The following is a 15,616-nucleotide window of genomic DNA, read 5'->3' on the forward strand; positions in this document are numbered from 1 at the left end:
AATAGTGAGTAGTCATTAATACTCTTGCCAGGCAGGATGCCAGCTTTAGAGTCTGATTTTATTTATATTCACTCAGACATAGCCCCACTGAATTAGGCTTACTCCCAGCAATTGTAACTTTTGAGCTGGCTTTGGCAATAGAGTGCCCAAAGCCCTTCACGTGCCTTAATTCAGTTTGCTTTGCTATAAACATTTCAGCTAATAAGATAAATTCGCTGTAATAGAGATACGGTTGTTTACTGTGTTGTTTCTGCACTTGGTAAATCAAACAAACCACTTGTCTATGTCATTGTGTTAACACATGGGTAGGCAACCTGCGGCAGTGAAGAGTTTGTGGTGCTTATAGAAAGAAATATCCGTAGGTTTGATTAGAGAACCTGCCTGACTCACTTGAACTATGCTATTTCCTGCTCCTCAGCTCAAAAGTTTACCACGGAGGCATGGATACCTTCATTAGTGCTATAGTCCATACTAGTGAGCGTGGCACAATAGTTTCACCTTGGCTAACACGGTGGCAGGTATTCCACAATCCAACGGCACAACAGAAGTTAGGTCTTGAGAAGAATAACCTTTTATTGCTGCAAGTATTGAACTAAATATCTTAAGAGTATTTTATATATCAAGGCTGGTTTGTTGACTTTGGGCTCCCTCATGATCAATTTGTCCCAGAATTGTTATACAAGTTTTTAGAGCGATTGGGTTTAATCTAGGCCACTAAACTTATGTTCATCCTTTACATGACAGTAATCATTGGGGGCCCTGCTGGACATCTCTTTGCCACAGCAGCAAAGTCTGGTATTAACTAAGAGGCCTTTTGCAGCACCCACCTTATTGAAATGCTCTGTCACTATGCTGCTTCAGGCGGTTGGTGAAGACTTGAAGTTTTTAAAAGACCTTTGGTTGTGTACTTTTTATTGTCTTAGTTCCATATTGTTTCAGTGCTGCTGGAATTTGTTAAGTGGATCCTGTTGAATGTATATATTGAAGTATTTTTAGGTGATTCTGTTTGTTTTGTTCTGTTTTTCTCACTGTTTGTTAGTCGCCTGGAGTCTCTTTGCAGAGATAGTTGGGATAGGAACTTTTGAAATGAATAAGAACAACATATTGTGGTAGCACAAAATCTCGTGTACCAGATGTACTTGGGTGGCGGTGGGAGGGCAATACAACTATAACATGGGATGTGCAGCTCAGTGGTGATGTATTTTCTTTCAAGGCTCGTGGGAGGCTTGCTCTTTTCCTGGCAGCGAGTGTGATTGGTCTTTCCTTGTTAGATTTTTCTGAGGCAGCCATGAACTTGCTGCCCTTTCTGTATTCCCTCAGCAATGAGGAAGCTTGTGGTGGTGATACTATTTGTTCCACTAACTGGGGAAAAAATGGGCTCCACTTACAGATTGTGCTGAGAGATAAACCAGGCAGCAAAGGATTTATTGTACTAGGTTTTAAAAGCAGCACAAAAAAAAGGACTCTCTGGAACAAGGATGAGTTGGTTTTAGTCTTGCAGAGTCTACTGTTTGAGGTTTGCTTGCTTTTTTAAACTTAATTAGAAAAAGGGAGCTGAAAACAGAAATTATTTGTGTGTGATATTTGGTTCAATCCGCTTAGTGTGGAAGAAAATAATAATGATGCAATCTTACAATCACGGGGGTGGGGTGGGAGTGCGTATATACCTGAATCTCTGTTTGTTGTTTAGTTTGCCTGTCTTAAGTGAAGGTTGAAGCTATATGCATGTAGCTGAGGGAAGGGAAGATTTGGGGGTTTGAGGAATTGGGTAATAAGGGGCATGTTTGTCAGCTTCTTTCTGAAAACAATTCCTTGTAATGTTCACACGTTTACTGGTGGATTTGTTGAATAAAGGGGCGGGGCCAATAGGATTTTCATTTTATGTGGGGTGGAGAGTTTAATTTATTCACTTCTTAAACTATTTATTATAAGGCTACTGCAGTTTGTCTTGCACTGGAATTAGAATTCGTTTACAGTGGTACCTCAGGTTACATACGCTTCAGGTTACATACGCTTCAGGTTACAGACTCTGCTAACCCAGAAATAGTGCTTCAGGTTAAGAACTTTGCTTCAGGATGAGAACAGAAATCATGCTCCGGCAGCACGGCGGAAGCAGGAGGTCCCATTAGCTAAAGTGGTGCTTCAGGTTAAGAACAGTTTCAGGTTAAGAACAGACCTCCAGAACGAATTAAGTACTTAATCCAAGGTAACACTGTATATTAAAAACATTTCTGGAATGTTTACCATCCACGGATCCCAAAGCAGATTACAGAATAAAACTCTAAAATGCTAAAAACACATAAAATAAGTATTAGAATCTACATAGAATCTAAGTGAAATCAACCACTAACAGTAAGCACCATATCTTAAAGGGGTCAATAACCTAGCTGGGGATTGCTTGAGCAAACATATGTGTGCTTAGCAGCCTTTAGAATTGCCCTACTGTGAATGACTTGCATGTATAACACACATAAGAAATGGAATACGTGGCAATTTTTTTTTTTAATTTCACATGAATTCTGTGAATTTGCATCTCCTTTCTTTAATCACTGAGTTCAATAAGGGCCGCTGCAGAAGAGTAAAGCGAATGTAGAATATAGGATGAAGCAGACATTGAAAAAAGTCAACAGGATGGATTGAAAGAAACATTCATTGGTATAACTCTCACCCTGTTGACTTTCCCCCCTGACATTCCTTCCTTCCTTCCTGAAAGCAGAGTCAAGTTCAACCACCTCCGCAGCATGACTGTTGCACAGAGATTTTTAACTGCCTCTGAAGGTCAAGTTCTTTGCCTTTGGAATGCTCCACAGGGCTTGGCAACTCCACCCTGACTGTCAGGGAGGAGAGTGGCAAAGTCTAGTTCAATACTGCTGCAGACCACCCCAATCCGAGTGGCGTGAGATTCCAGGGGTTCCAGGTGCACATCCAGGATCCATGTTTCCTTTGGGAATGAGGCACACTGGAGGCTGTGGTGTCTTTATTATATATGGAGTTGTTTGTGTGTGTGTTTTTTACACATATATACAACCTAAGCTTATGTTGGAGGGGTTCATAGCATCAGCACTCCAAGAAGGTCTTGTTTCTTCCATAGGCACAGCTTAGGACAGGGCTCAAGAAGAGATCAAGCACCATGCTTTGCCTCTTTCTCTCTAGTTCACATTGCAGCAACTCTCTCTCTCTAAACTCTGGCTTTATCTGTTTAGGGAGGGTGGGACCCCATCAATCTGCCATCTCATTCAGAGTCCCTTGAGCCTTTGTTCTTAATGGCCCATTCCCAGGCTATCAGCTCAATCCAGGAAGTTTAGCCTAGTTTAATTATCCTTTAACACTTGGCTTAATTAACTTATTAGGAGTGTCTAGCACACAGCCTAATACACACGGGTCTGGATTAATACATACACGGGTCTGGTACCCAGAGTTTTAACACCTGGATCCTTGATTAAATTCTAACACCTACTGGTTCCAGGAAGTTAGGAGTGTCTAGCACCCACAAACTCATAACAATCCTATCAGTATTGTCATAACAGAATGCAAACATGTCTGTGCCTAAGCTTACTGAACATTTGTTTGCCAAAAGGTGCTACCTTCTTATTTGCCCAGGAAAAAAAAGAGTTTTCATTTCGTGAGAAAACAAACACATTTCTCCCCTCAGTCCTTCATGATGAAGTAGCCCAGAGCTATTCCCATACCACATATTTTCTTACAGAAACATAATTCCCTTATACGTACAAGTTTGGTGCTTAGATGCTTCAGATTTGCAGCGTGTTTTATCAATCAGTACACCAAATATTATCCTTTCATGAAAGTTTCCATTCTGACCCATACTGGCATTACACAATCAAATAAAGTCATAACCATAGAAATAATCCTCTATTCCATCATTTTCAGCGTATAAATTATAGGGTTTCTGAAACAACTCCCCTTTTATCTCTAGTCTCTCATTTAAAATTATTCATTATATAAAATTATACTATGCATTTCCTCCTGTTTATTTTGGTTGCTATGTGCCAAACACCACAATGACATTGCAGTAACAGTTGTTAACGCAAACAAGATTGCCTGCAAGCAAAGCGAGGGCAGGCTGCAGAAACTGCAGAAATGCTCCATTCACTTCCTATAAGTCAGGGGTGGGAGCTGGATCTGGTTTGTGGGCCAAAATGAAAACACCTCCCCTGCAGGAAAACACCTTTCCTGGGGCAGTATGTTGGGTAATATTGAATAATGTGTGATACTTCAGAAAATAGAAACTTTGGGCCAAGCTGGAGTCTCCTTCAGGCATTCGGACACTGTGTAATTGTGCGACTGGGAGAGTGGGGAGCTGTGGGGATGAGCATAGCTAACTCTGTCCCTCCTTGTCATTCTCATTGCCCTGCACAAGTTAAGAGGATGGTTGGGTGAAGCAAGGAGCCTCCTCTTTTCATGGAAGCTTCCTGTGCCTTTTAGAATCCCGATTTTCTGGGGTTCAAGTGTCATGAGCCTCTACCTGCGCACCTCAAACTGAAATTGATTTGGAGCAAGCTCTCCCCAAACGTGAGAGAGAGGAAGGAGAAGGAGCAGCCCACACATACTGTACTCTCCACACTTTTAATATTGGACAGCTTTCGCCTACTCAGGAATCAAGAGTTTTGTGTCTCCCTTGTAGGAAGTGTATACTTCTTTGTGCATTCTGCAATTTCCATCCTGTGGAATAGTGGCAGAACTTTGTTGCTCATAGCCGAACACTTCAGAAACTCTTGGGCGACATTTAAAGAAAAGGCAGCTCAGTGTGACTTTTTTTTGAAGCAAATAAAATTGGATCAAAGCCACTCATTCATTCAATCATAAAAAAAAACCCTGAGTAGAAACGATTACGGTATCAGAGTCAACAAACATACATTGTAACACTTAATTCTTCAGATTTACTTTTAAACATTTCTCCTCTTCACACCGTTGTTGACTAAAGATTTTCCTCTTTATTTTTTTGTTGTTGACTAAGGACTCTGTCATCTGTTCTGCAGTTTCTCTGCCAGGGCTGCTAGTGATTATTCCTTCAGCTGTTTCATCATGGTAATCCCCCAAGAACATCTGTTTTGAATTTTTGAGTTCAGATCTCAGAAGGTTTTTTAAATTGGGAGAGAAGCAGAACTTACTGCTGGAAGCAAGACTTCAGTCCACAACACAGTCAGATTTACCGTGTGAGAGCTCATGCATGAAATTAAGAAAGATGACTACAAAGTGTAATTGTTTCAAACTAATGTGTGTGCATATTTTTATGCCCTCCTTGGAAGACTGTAATTTTCCATTTTAAAATAACACTCCTGCTTTAAAAGCAAACAAACACATATGTGCTGTACAAAATAACTTACAGTATTTATGTGGATGTTGTCTTTCTTTCAGCAGACTATTATAAGCCAGATATGGATTCTAACTCCCATCAGTCCCAGGCAAGGGGAGTTGTAGCCCATAGCATTTGATGGGGCAGTCCTGATTTGAAACCTTTTCTGAAATATCAATCTGCTTCATTTTATGTACACAACTTAAGAATCACAATGCCTTGATAGCAGAAGTAGCTCAGCCTAGCATATTCCTATAGTAAACATTTAGTGGGTTTAACTTAACGTGTCCCACTGGTATTCTATATGTATAGAAGAAATTAAGTATACCGTGACGTATCAAGTATGCCATGAAAGTATGCAGGTGTACATGCACACATTACAGGAAATTCTGCCCCTTTGGAATATGAATGTTTGTCTTCTACAGTTTTTGGTCTCACAAGAAGCCACAATGTACTTCTGTTGATTTCTTATGCAGGCATCTAGGGAACTATCCAATTTTCTCCCTTGCCATTTAAGTTCCTACAAGCAACACTCTTCCTTTTCCCAATGCGCATGTATATGTCTCTGATTTCCATGACTTCTCTGTTAAATTGCAAACTTTCTTGGGAACTTGTTTGTAATTCTCTTTTGAGGCTTTCCTGTTAATAAATTTCCACCTTTAGACATTTTCTTATTCTTGAAAGGGTGCAATTCTATGTGGTAAATTAGGTTTTCATTAAGTGTGCCTGTGCATTTGCCTTAATGTGCTTTGTCCTAAATGTACCAGTTAAAAAAGAACAACTGCAGGAGATATGGATAACTAGCCATAGCAAACTTCTTTTGCTGTTGGCTTGCTTGCTGGGCAGTTTAATGAATTATGCAAGAAAAACCTGGATTTGCCACCACTGAGTATATATTTGACAGGGAGCCGGACCTAATCAAGTGTTCCAGTACAAGACACACATCTGTCACATTCATGTTTTACATTTTTCGGTGTAGATATAAAAAACACCCTGGGCATATCCCTGAAAATTTGCTGGATCCAGACTAATAATGAACTACCACACACACATTCACTTACCTGGTCCTATTCACAAGTCCCTGGGAAAAGCTCCCTTGAATTCAGTGAGATTGACTTCTGATAAGACATGCCTATGATGGAGAGCCAGTATGGTGTGGAGAGCCAGTATGGTGTAGTGGTTAAGAGCGGTAGTCTCGTTATCTGGGGAACCTGGGGTTCGTGTCTCCGCTCCTCCACATGCAGCTGCTGGATGACCTTGGGCCAGTCACACTTCTTTGAAGTCTCTCAGCCCCACTCACCTCACAGAGTGTTTGTTGTGGAGTAGGAAGGGAAAGGAGAATGTTAGCCGCTTTGAGATTCCTTAAAGGGAGTGAAAGGTGGGATATCAAATCCAAACTACTCCCCTTCTTCTTCTTCTTCTTCTTCTTCTTCTTCTTCTTCTTCTTCTTCTTCTTCCACTCCTTTTCCATTCTTTTCATTGAGATCTGTATTCAGCTACAGTGGTACATTGGTTTGCATATGTCTTGGTTTGCATACGTTTTGGATTACAAGCACGTCAAACCCGGAAGTGCGTGTCCCGGTTTGCAACCTTTTTTTGGATTGCAACCCATTTTTTATTTTTATTTTGGATTACGAACCAATTTTTTTTGGAGGCCCCATTGGCGAAAGCGCGCCTTTGGTTACAACCTGTTTTGGTTTACAAATGGACCTCCAGAACAGATTATGGTTGTAAACCAAGGTACCACTGTAATGTAGCCTAGATCTAGCTCAAATTATGAAGAGGCTCCTTTCACCTGAAATAAAATGGGAAGGTCTGAAACCTCTTTTTCTGAAATATCCTACTGGGAGCTTTAGGTGTCTTTTGAATATTTTTGAGGAAGCAGCTCCAAATTACTTCTGCACCCATTGTTTAAAGTGCAGTGCTAAGTTGTGCGGGGAAAATACGCGACAACTTGTCCAGGATTGTACCCAAGAGGTCTTTCTTGGCGGTGAGGAGAATGCTGACAAACAAAAGTCAATTGCAATCTGTTTTCATCTTTCCTTAGGTCAATTTTGTTGCTTGTCAGCTCTTTGCACTCTTGGCCGCCTTTTGGTTTCGCTTGTACTTAAGTCCCAGCCATGCCAGCTCTGCTGTTCGTCACGCATTTGCCACCATATTTGGAGTATATTTTGCTGTTTTCTGCTTTGGTTGGTGAGTAATTGCTGTCTAAATAACTAATAATTGCAACTAAGGTAATGATGCATGAAGTCATGGAGAGAGATGTACACTCTCCGTGCTTTAAGGCATGCTGTTGAGCAACTATGGGAACTCCTGAAACAAATTTGGAATTGTTTTATCAGCAAGTAGTGCTTTAGAGAGAGATGTATCCAAAAACTCAGTGATTTGGGAACAAATACTGTAACTTGAAAAGGGATCTAGTTAGGCAATTGTAGAATGCAGGGTTGGGAGAGAGTGGAGTTTGTGTTTGCTCTCTCGTTCTATATTGCTTATTTACTTTATAAAAGGTTTTTGCCTTCCCTTGGTATCCATCATTGATCTTTGAATATGAAACTTGTTTTCTTGTTTTTAAGGTACTCCATCCATATTTTCATGCTAGTGATGATAAGCTACAGCATCCTGCATGTGGCCAGCATTCCCAACATTCACAGGTGAGGTTTCATGGCTACCATAAGTAACGTGTTTTAGGTTATCCTTTTTTTATTATAACTGTGTCCTTTTCCCCACTTCCTTTCACTGGAGCTTTGTGTGCAGTTAGTTGATAGTGGTGTGGCAGCACCCAGATTGCACCAAAAGATTTGCTTTGCCTTTCTTCACGTTCATGAAGGCAGGACTGCTTTTTCTGGTATGACTGGGGACAAATGTATTGCTCTGCATGGGAGACCAGTAATCATTATTTGGATGTACTTAGTGGGTAGGAAGTTCTAGGAAAGCGATATGGACTTGCAAGAGTTAGTTAGACAACCTTTTGATGCCACATATTAAGCCTGAAAGTCCCAAACCCCTTGATGTGGCAGAATCAACATGTTGGTTTGGGAGTCAGTTGTTTTGAGGTGGTTTTTTTTTAATTACAGTTGTTCTTGGTAAGACTTACGTTTTGTGTATTAAATGTCTACGATTATAGGTACTCTTTTATGGTAGCTATGGGATATCTCACGTTATGCCACATTAGCAGGATATACATATTCCACTATGGTATTCTCACTACAGATTTCTCTGGGTAAGTAGTGATAAAAGTTATTTATTTCTTTTATTTAGAGTATTTGCAGGCCCCTCTTCAACCAAAAAGGCTTCCAGATTAATGAAAGCAAAACAATCCCTGCCTGTAGGCTTTACAGTCTTAAAAACACAAGGAAACAGGGATATGGAAGAAAGAGGAAATAATTTGTAAAATTAAAATGTTTGTATTCAATAATACATAGAAATCACTTTGTTTGTTACCTTAACGGCTCACACTCACCATTAACTCACCAAGAAGTTGGCCTGGCTAGTCCAGCAATTGCATCCTTGCTGGATCCAGGAATTAGAAGGGGACTCAGGCACACAGGTTAACTGCCCCCCCCCGCCAATTCACAACATGGACATTTACTGAGGTGTATAAGAGGTCCAATGTGTTTCAATGTGCAACAGTTATTCTTGTGGACAAGACAATCTTGTACTGCTTTTATTATTCTGCCAACTTGCTGTAACAGTTCACTTGGGACATATCAAACCCCGTTTAAGTCCAAAAGATTTAAATGAACATACCTGGGCAGAGGTAGAAATAGGTTAGGCATCATATTGAAAATAATTGGTCAAGCACAGCATGATTACTTTTAATCGCGAACCTGTGAATAAAGTAAAATACAGTTTTGCATATTGCTCAGTTTCATCTTCTCTGTTTTTGGTTTCTACTTGCTTCAATATTAAAACATTAACACTGTTTCTGCTTGTCGATATATTCTACATGTTGGTGTTTGCATTTAATTCATACTACTACTTCTCTTTGTAACTGCATGTCTTCTCTTATGCCAAGAGGATTGTGTCGGTGAGTTGCTCTCTTCTATGCGTGCTCTTAAATGTTTCTGAACTTCTCGCATGTTTGCTTTCAAATGATAACAACTGGTGGTGGTTCAGAGGAATAGCCAGTGGCTTCTGGTGTGATTGAGCACCCTGATCTGTTTTCAGATTCCTTGCCAGCTGGGGAGCCTTGCCTCTTTTAGGTCTACAAACACCACCCCTTCGTTTACAATTGTCTGTGCATTTATGCATGAGGCTCTGAAGCAAGAAACCTCTGCTACTCATTGAGACTTCCCAAACAAGTGATTGCCCTGCAAATCAGGCTTCTAAATCACAAGGGAGCCTCCCAAAGTAGTGGAGAACTTTCAGACGTTTGTGCACAAACTTGTGGTCAGCTGTAAACAGCATACAAGTGACTTGTCAGAAGGTGTGGGGTATTCTCCCTCCTGTGTGTGCTTCTATCTCATTCCTAATTGAGGATGTGGGTATTTGCACCACACAATGTGTATGAGACTGTTCAGAGCTAGCACATATTATTTACCTATTCCAAATAGCTCTACCCACCTCCCCAGTCTTTCAACACCATTTACAAATATGACTAAGACAATAACAAACATAAGAACACAATGAAACACTGAAAAGATTGGAAAAAGCATTAAACAACACTACTGGTAAATCAACAAGACACTTCGTTGTATTGTTGTGTCTCTTTGCCCACCCCACCAGGAGGTAAACCACTCTGTTCTATACCATAGTAGGTATGGAGAACGTCTGACCATCCAAATGTAGCTGAACCACAACTCCCATCATCTTTGACCATTGGCCATGCTTCCTGGGGCTAATGGAAGTTGACGTTCAGCAACAACTGGAGGACCAAAGGTTCCCCACATTTGACTTACATTTTCTGAACAGTCTTCAAGCCCTGTAAAGTGTTCATTTCCGTAGTCAAGACTTGATGCGCGAAGACGCATTAAGGACAGATTAAGTGCATTCATATTTACTTCATTGTCCTTTAATAGTTCCTTCATGCCCCATATTTAATTGCATTTCTGTGCATTAAGTGGCAAAGACCTCTGTGAATAATTTTGTCAACTTAATGCAGTACACCAAGTTAGGAAATGTGTAATATTTTGCAGTAAAAAAGTTAAAATAATAGTCATTGTAGTCCAGCGTATGCTTGAGTAGAAGTGATCTATATAGCCTGTTAGTTGGTCGTATTTGGTATTAAAGTTCATGTGGCAATATGGCATAGTGGATAGAGTGTTGGACTTGGGCCAGGGAAACCCAAGTTCATATCCCCATTCAGATTGATAGGTCAGTGGATGATTTTCCAAACCTCTCTCTGTTGTGATGTGGATCACTCCCAAGTACATGGCTTTGAGCTCCTTTAAGCCAGAATGTGAAAATATGTAATCAAATGTTGTACCATGCAACATGTGATGCACACTGTTTTCCTGTATTTCATTATAGTCCGTTGATGATTGTAATACAGAAGATCACTACTCTTGCCTTCCAAGTGCATGATGGTAAGAAAAGATACATTTTCCAGCCCAGGGCCTGTCCACACTAGGGTTTTTCACATCACTGCAATCTCTCGCTCACTCTTATCCCACGCAATGGAATGACAACCTGTCATTCACCCTCCTGTAGGTTATATCCAAGGAAGTCATTGTGTTCATGGGTGTTGGCGCAATGGAACTTGCTCTCCTTCTCATCCCCCAAATCTGCTCAGGGTCCCCCCCCCAACTCGCCCAAACAGATTTGGGGAGGTGCAGGAGGTGTAAAGGAAGTGGGAAGTTCTGTTGCACAGTGAATGTCATTCTGCAAGACAATGGATTCAGCCCTTCCCCCTCAATCTCTGCTCTTTTATTTCAGTGCTTTTCCAAGCCAACTTCATTAAAACAAAAGGAAATTGTGAAGAGCTCCAGAAGGGGGAGGAATGGGGTGGAAATGGCAAATTCAATTCAGTGTAAACAAGTGTGAAATGATGCATGTTGAGGGGGGGAAAAGGAGCATCTCCACCTCCATCATTCTGCCCGGACACTGAGGTCCAGCGCTGAGGAGAGCCAGCGTGGTGTTGTGGTTAAGAGCAGTAGACTCGTAATCTGGGGAACCGGGTTCGTGTCTCCGCTCCTCCACATGCAGCTGCTGGGTGACCTTGGGCTAGTCACACTTCTCTGAAGTCTCTCAGCCCCACTCACCTCACAGAGTGTTTGTTGTGGGGGAGGAAGGGAAAGGAGAATGTTAGCCGCTTTGAGATTCCTTTGGATAGTGATAAAGCGGGATATCTAATCCAAACTCCTCCTCCTCCTCCTCCTCCTCCTCCTCCTCCTCCTCTTCTTCTTCTTCTTCTTCCTCTTCCTCTTCCTCTTCCTCTGGCCTTCTGGCAGTTCCCTCACTGCGAGAAGCCAAGTTACAGGGAACCAGGCAGAGGGCCTTCTCAGTAGTGGCGCCTACCCTGTGGAATGCCCTCCAGATGTCAAAGAGAAAAATAACTACCAAACTTTTAGAAGACATCTGAAGGCAGCCCTGTTTAGGGAAGCTTTTAATGTGTAATAGGTTTAATAGGTTATTGTATTTTAGTGTTTTGTTGGAAGCCACCCAGAGTGGCTGGGGAAACCCAGCCAGATGGGCGGGGTATAAATAATAAATTATTATTATTAACTTTGTATATATGCTCATGGGTTTTGAACTCGCAGGAATGGACCAGGAATGAAACCTTATAATCAGAGTAGATAACTTGATGAAGATGTTGATGCAGTGGGAAAAAGGCAAATTCCATGCTAGGAATCATTAGGAAAGGAGTTGGAAAATAAAGCTGCCAATATCATATGCTGTTATTCAGATCCATGGTGGGAGACCACATTTGGAGTACTGTGTATGGTTCTGGCCATCTCGCCTCCAACTGGGGAAAGGAAAGGGTTGTGCTTGTGGGAAGGTAGCGGCAATGCCACAGAAACATTGCCATGTGGACATGAAGCAACTTCTGTTTAAAGCAAATGCCGGTACAGTGATACCACAGAAACAAAGGGGCTTCCAGTGTCTTCTGCACCAAGCTCTCTAAATATACACTGGGAACCTTTTAGGAAAAGTTGAAAGTTTATGCTGAAATTGCCAAGATATTAAGTCATCTTTTTGCAGTTAGTCTGGCTGCCTTTGCTTGGAATTAAGAATAGGAAAGGAAAGCTGAAACACCCACCTACCCACCCACCACCTTTTGCTCTGCTGCTTTCTCTATACTTAGAAGAGAATTGAGGCTTCGTAACCAGATCCGCTAAATTCCAGGTTCGTAGTTTAGGATGGAGATCCTGATGGTTGTCATGATTCTCTTGCTTGGTTCGATAACTAGGTCACATTTATGGAATCTTACCTATCTCACATTGCTTCTCAAAAAACATTTGCCCATCCCCCTCCACTTGGGTACAGAACTAAGCAGTAGTTTGCTCCTGTTTTTATTTAAGAGTGGGGAAGGAAGAAAACCTAAATTCATGGAAATAAGGACTTGTGCATCTTCCAGAACGACTCAGAAAGAAACATGCATTCATTGCCAAGGGTGGAAAATTGTCTGATTGGTGAGGCGCTTTGTGTATGTTGGAGGTTTCTTAACTTGGTAATAAACTGATGTAAGAAAGTAGGCCATGGAGAAGAGGCCAAGAATAAATGTGCGAAAACATACAGTATTTATTAATATACTTGCTAACACTAGCAGCGTATTTGACAATTATATGCACCATCCCCGTCGTTCTCCAACATGCGATTTGATTCTTGTATCACTTATTCTTGCTAGGAATAGGCCGGAAAGCTGAAGAACTAACTGCTGAACAAAACCTGCTTGCTATAAAGTAAGAAAGCATCTCTTTTACTGAACTGTACCCCACCCCACCCCAAAAAACCCACACCTGGATTGTATTGTTTATGTGTGTTTATATAGAATAACTTAAGTGGAAGTTTTCATTGTGTGGCTTAATATGCAGGAGTTCTTCCAGGTTAAAAAATATGTGTAGCTTTTCTGAAAGACAGCAACAGCACTGATTCACGTGGCAATAGAATGGGATGAATTTATAAATGAGCACATGCAAAACTGACATGGACCAGAAATAGACCCATCTATCCATGCCTAGTGGAGGCTTTGATCATGGATCTCCTGTGTCATATCAACTTTGTGTCTTGTGTATATATTATTTTGTTCTCTTTGAGTAAAGACAGACTGATCCAGAAGTAGCTTGAACACATGCCCACTGCCCTGAAAACAAGCACATAGAAATACACTGACTTTGTGTTCAACCCAACTTCTTCCACGCTCAGAATTGCTCCCCATAATACTTTTAAAGGAGTAAACCATCTACACTTCCCCCACATTTTTTATAAAAAAATCATATTTTGAAATAATTATTGTGTGGTTGTTTTGGTAGAACAAGACCTTCATTACTGGAATATCTGAGCTATCAGCTCAACTTCCTGAGTATCATAGCTGGCCCATGCAGCAATTTCAAGGACTACATAGCCTTCATCGAAGGGAGACATGTGCAGATGAAGCTATCAGAAGTCAGCTGGAAGCAAAAAGGTCACGATGGACTCCCTGATCCTTCTCCAGTGGTAGGTTGTAAAGAACTAAGAACTTACTTTCAAACTCTTCAGTTGTTTTGCAGCAGCTGCTGCTGTAGTTAAATACTTTTTAATTTCATCCGTTCAGCTACTCGATAGGATGGGACATAAATTCAAATAATATATTTTGATATTCTACTCCTTTGTGTCAGTTTGGGGCAGCTTTCAACGTTTTGACAATCGTCTCCTCTGTAACTTTCCCCTGTTCCGCCTTAATTGTCCAAACTTACAACTGTCATAGGTCAACAGTGGTGTCATGGGGTAACCCGGTCAGATGGGCAGGGTACAAATAATAAAATAACTATGACATCATCATCAAAGCGCCATTGCTTTGAACCCCTAGGAAGCCAAATCTAAGGGTAATCAGATGGTGGGGGAGGCAGAAGCTATCTGACCTCACAAGACAAATGGACTTGCTTTCTCTGAGTCATGCATCCTCTTTTCTAACATGCCATAATCTACTTTCAGTAAACTCCTCCCCTCTAGTGTCTGCACAGATCCCAGCAGCCAAGAGATGCTTGAAGTCAAGCAAGTTTCCAGGGATATAGGTGTGTTTGTTTGGGGGTGCACCTGTCCAAGAAAGTAATGTTATTGAAGCAATATTTGCTGCACCCGGCCTGGCACTGATTCTGCAAGAAAGAACGACTCCTAAGTGGAACACCAGCATTACCAAAATGGTGTTCAGTGAACGAAGGCGGCTGTGCTCTGTACTGTCTTCACTAGTGCATAGTGGGAGCTTATGGTTTTGTGTGCAATGCTCCCCACCCTCAACAGCTGCAAACTTCTTACTTGCCTTGTGATTAGTCTCGGGGTTAAATATGAACCACTCCATTTTTGTGCTACCAATTCCTCTTTGCAAAATAGTAAGGGTAAGCAATGGGTGATACTTTTCATTGGCCAGTTACCTCTGAGTATTTTATAGGGGAGAAACATTTTGCCTTCTCTCACCACGGATGGCACTCATTTTCTTCTTCTTCTAGGGAGCTGTGCTGCGCAAACTTTCCATCACACTTGTATCTTTGCTTTTGTTCCTGACCCTTACCAAGAGCTTCCCGGCGACTTATCTTGTTGATAACCAGTTCATCAGCAAGTCTTCGTTCTGGTCCAGACTTGGCTTCCTATATGTTGCCATGCAAGCTTCAAAGCCAAAATACTACTTTGCATGGACACTCGGTAAGATTTATATACTGCTTCTTTTTTCAAAAATGTATACACACTCTTGAGGTTGAAGTGATGTTTCTTTTCATACATTCGGATAGCATGGCTATATCTACACATATAAACTCATGGAACAAGTGTGATGAATGGCTACTTTTTCTGCTAGGGTATTGGTAATAGAAGTAGTCATGGGAAGGATGCCAGGAACTGCTAGGGAAATAGTTCAGCCAGCGCAAGATTTTCGGCGTGCCAGACAGAACAATTCCTCCTCTCCCTCTTCTGTGTGCTGTTCTGTGGGTTCTTCCAACCCCACTCCAAAGTCAAGTAGGGGTGTGTGGGGGGAGGAAAGAGGGAGAAAGCCCCATTGCATTAGTAGGGGCCTCTGCACTGGCTTCTGCTAGTGGGGCTCATTTGTTGAATCCCACCCTTTGTTTCTAACCTGCCCTATATCTCAGGGCCGGCTACAATCCATACATTGACAATACCATATACAACCATAAAATCACAAATATCTTAAGGGAGTGTGCTGGGGTTAACCTG

General features: G+C 41.4%; 1 protein-coding gene across 3 annotated transcripts in view; it reads left to right on the forward strand.

Moving 5' to 3' along the window:
- MBOAT1 (membrane bound glycerophospholipid O-acyltransferase 1) overlaps positions 1–15,616 on the forward strand; it is a 41,726-nt gene that overhangs the window by 2,671 nt on the left and 23,439 nt on the right. For 2 of the 3 annotated variants that reach the window (XR_014170559.1, XM_081919264.1), the window contains exons 2-8: positions 7,362–7,507; positions 7,888–7,965; positions 8,439–8,534; positions 10,784–10,839; positions 13,101–13,155; positions 13,726–13,909; positions 14,899–15,091. Coding sequence is in view for 2 of the 3 variants with exons in the window: in XM_081919264.1 (XP_081775390.1) it covers positions 7,362–7,507; positions 7,888–7,965; positions 8,439–8,534; positions 10,784–10,839; positions 13,101–13,155; positions 13,726–13,909; positions 14,899–15,091 (808 nt within the window). In the remaining variant the exon portion in view is untranslated. The remainder of the gene's footprint in view (positions 1–7,361; positions 7,508–7,887; positions 7,966–8,438; positions 8,535–10,783; positions 10,840–13,100; positions 13,156–13,725; positions 13,910–14,898; positions 15,092–15,616) is intronic. The other variant, XM_081919265.1, reaches the window with a different exon arrangement.

The sequence above is a fragment of the Podarcis melisellensis genome (assembly GCF_964234715.1).
Source record: "Podarcis melisellensis genome assembly, chromosome: 7".
NCBI classification, from domain to species: Eukaryota; Metazoa; Chordata; class Lepidosauria; order Squamata; family Lacertidae; genus Podarcis; species Podarcis melisellensis.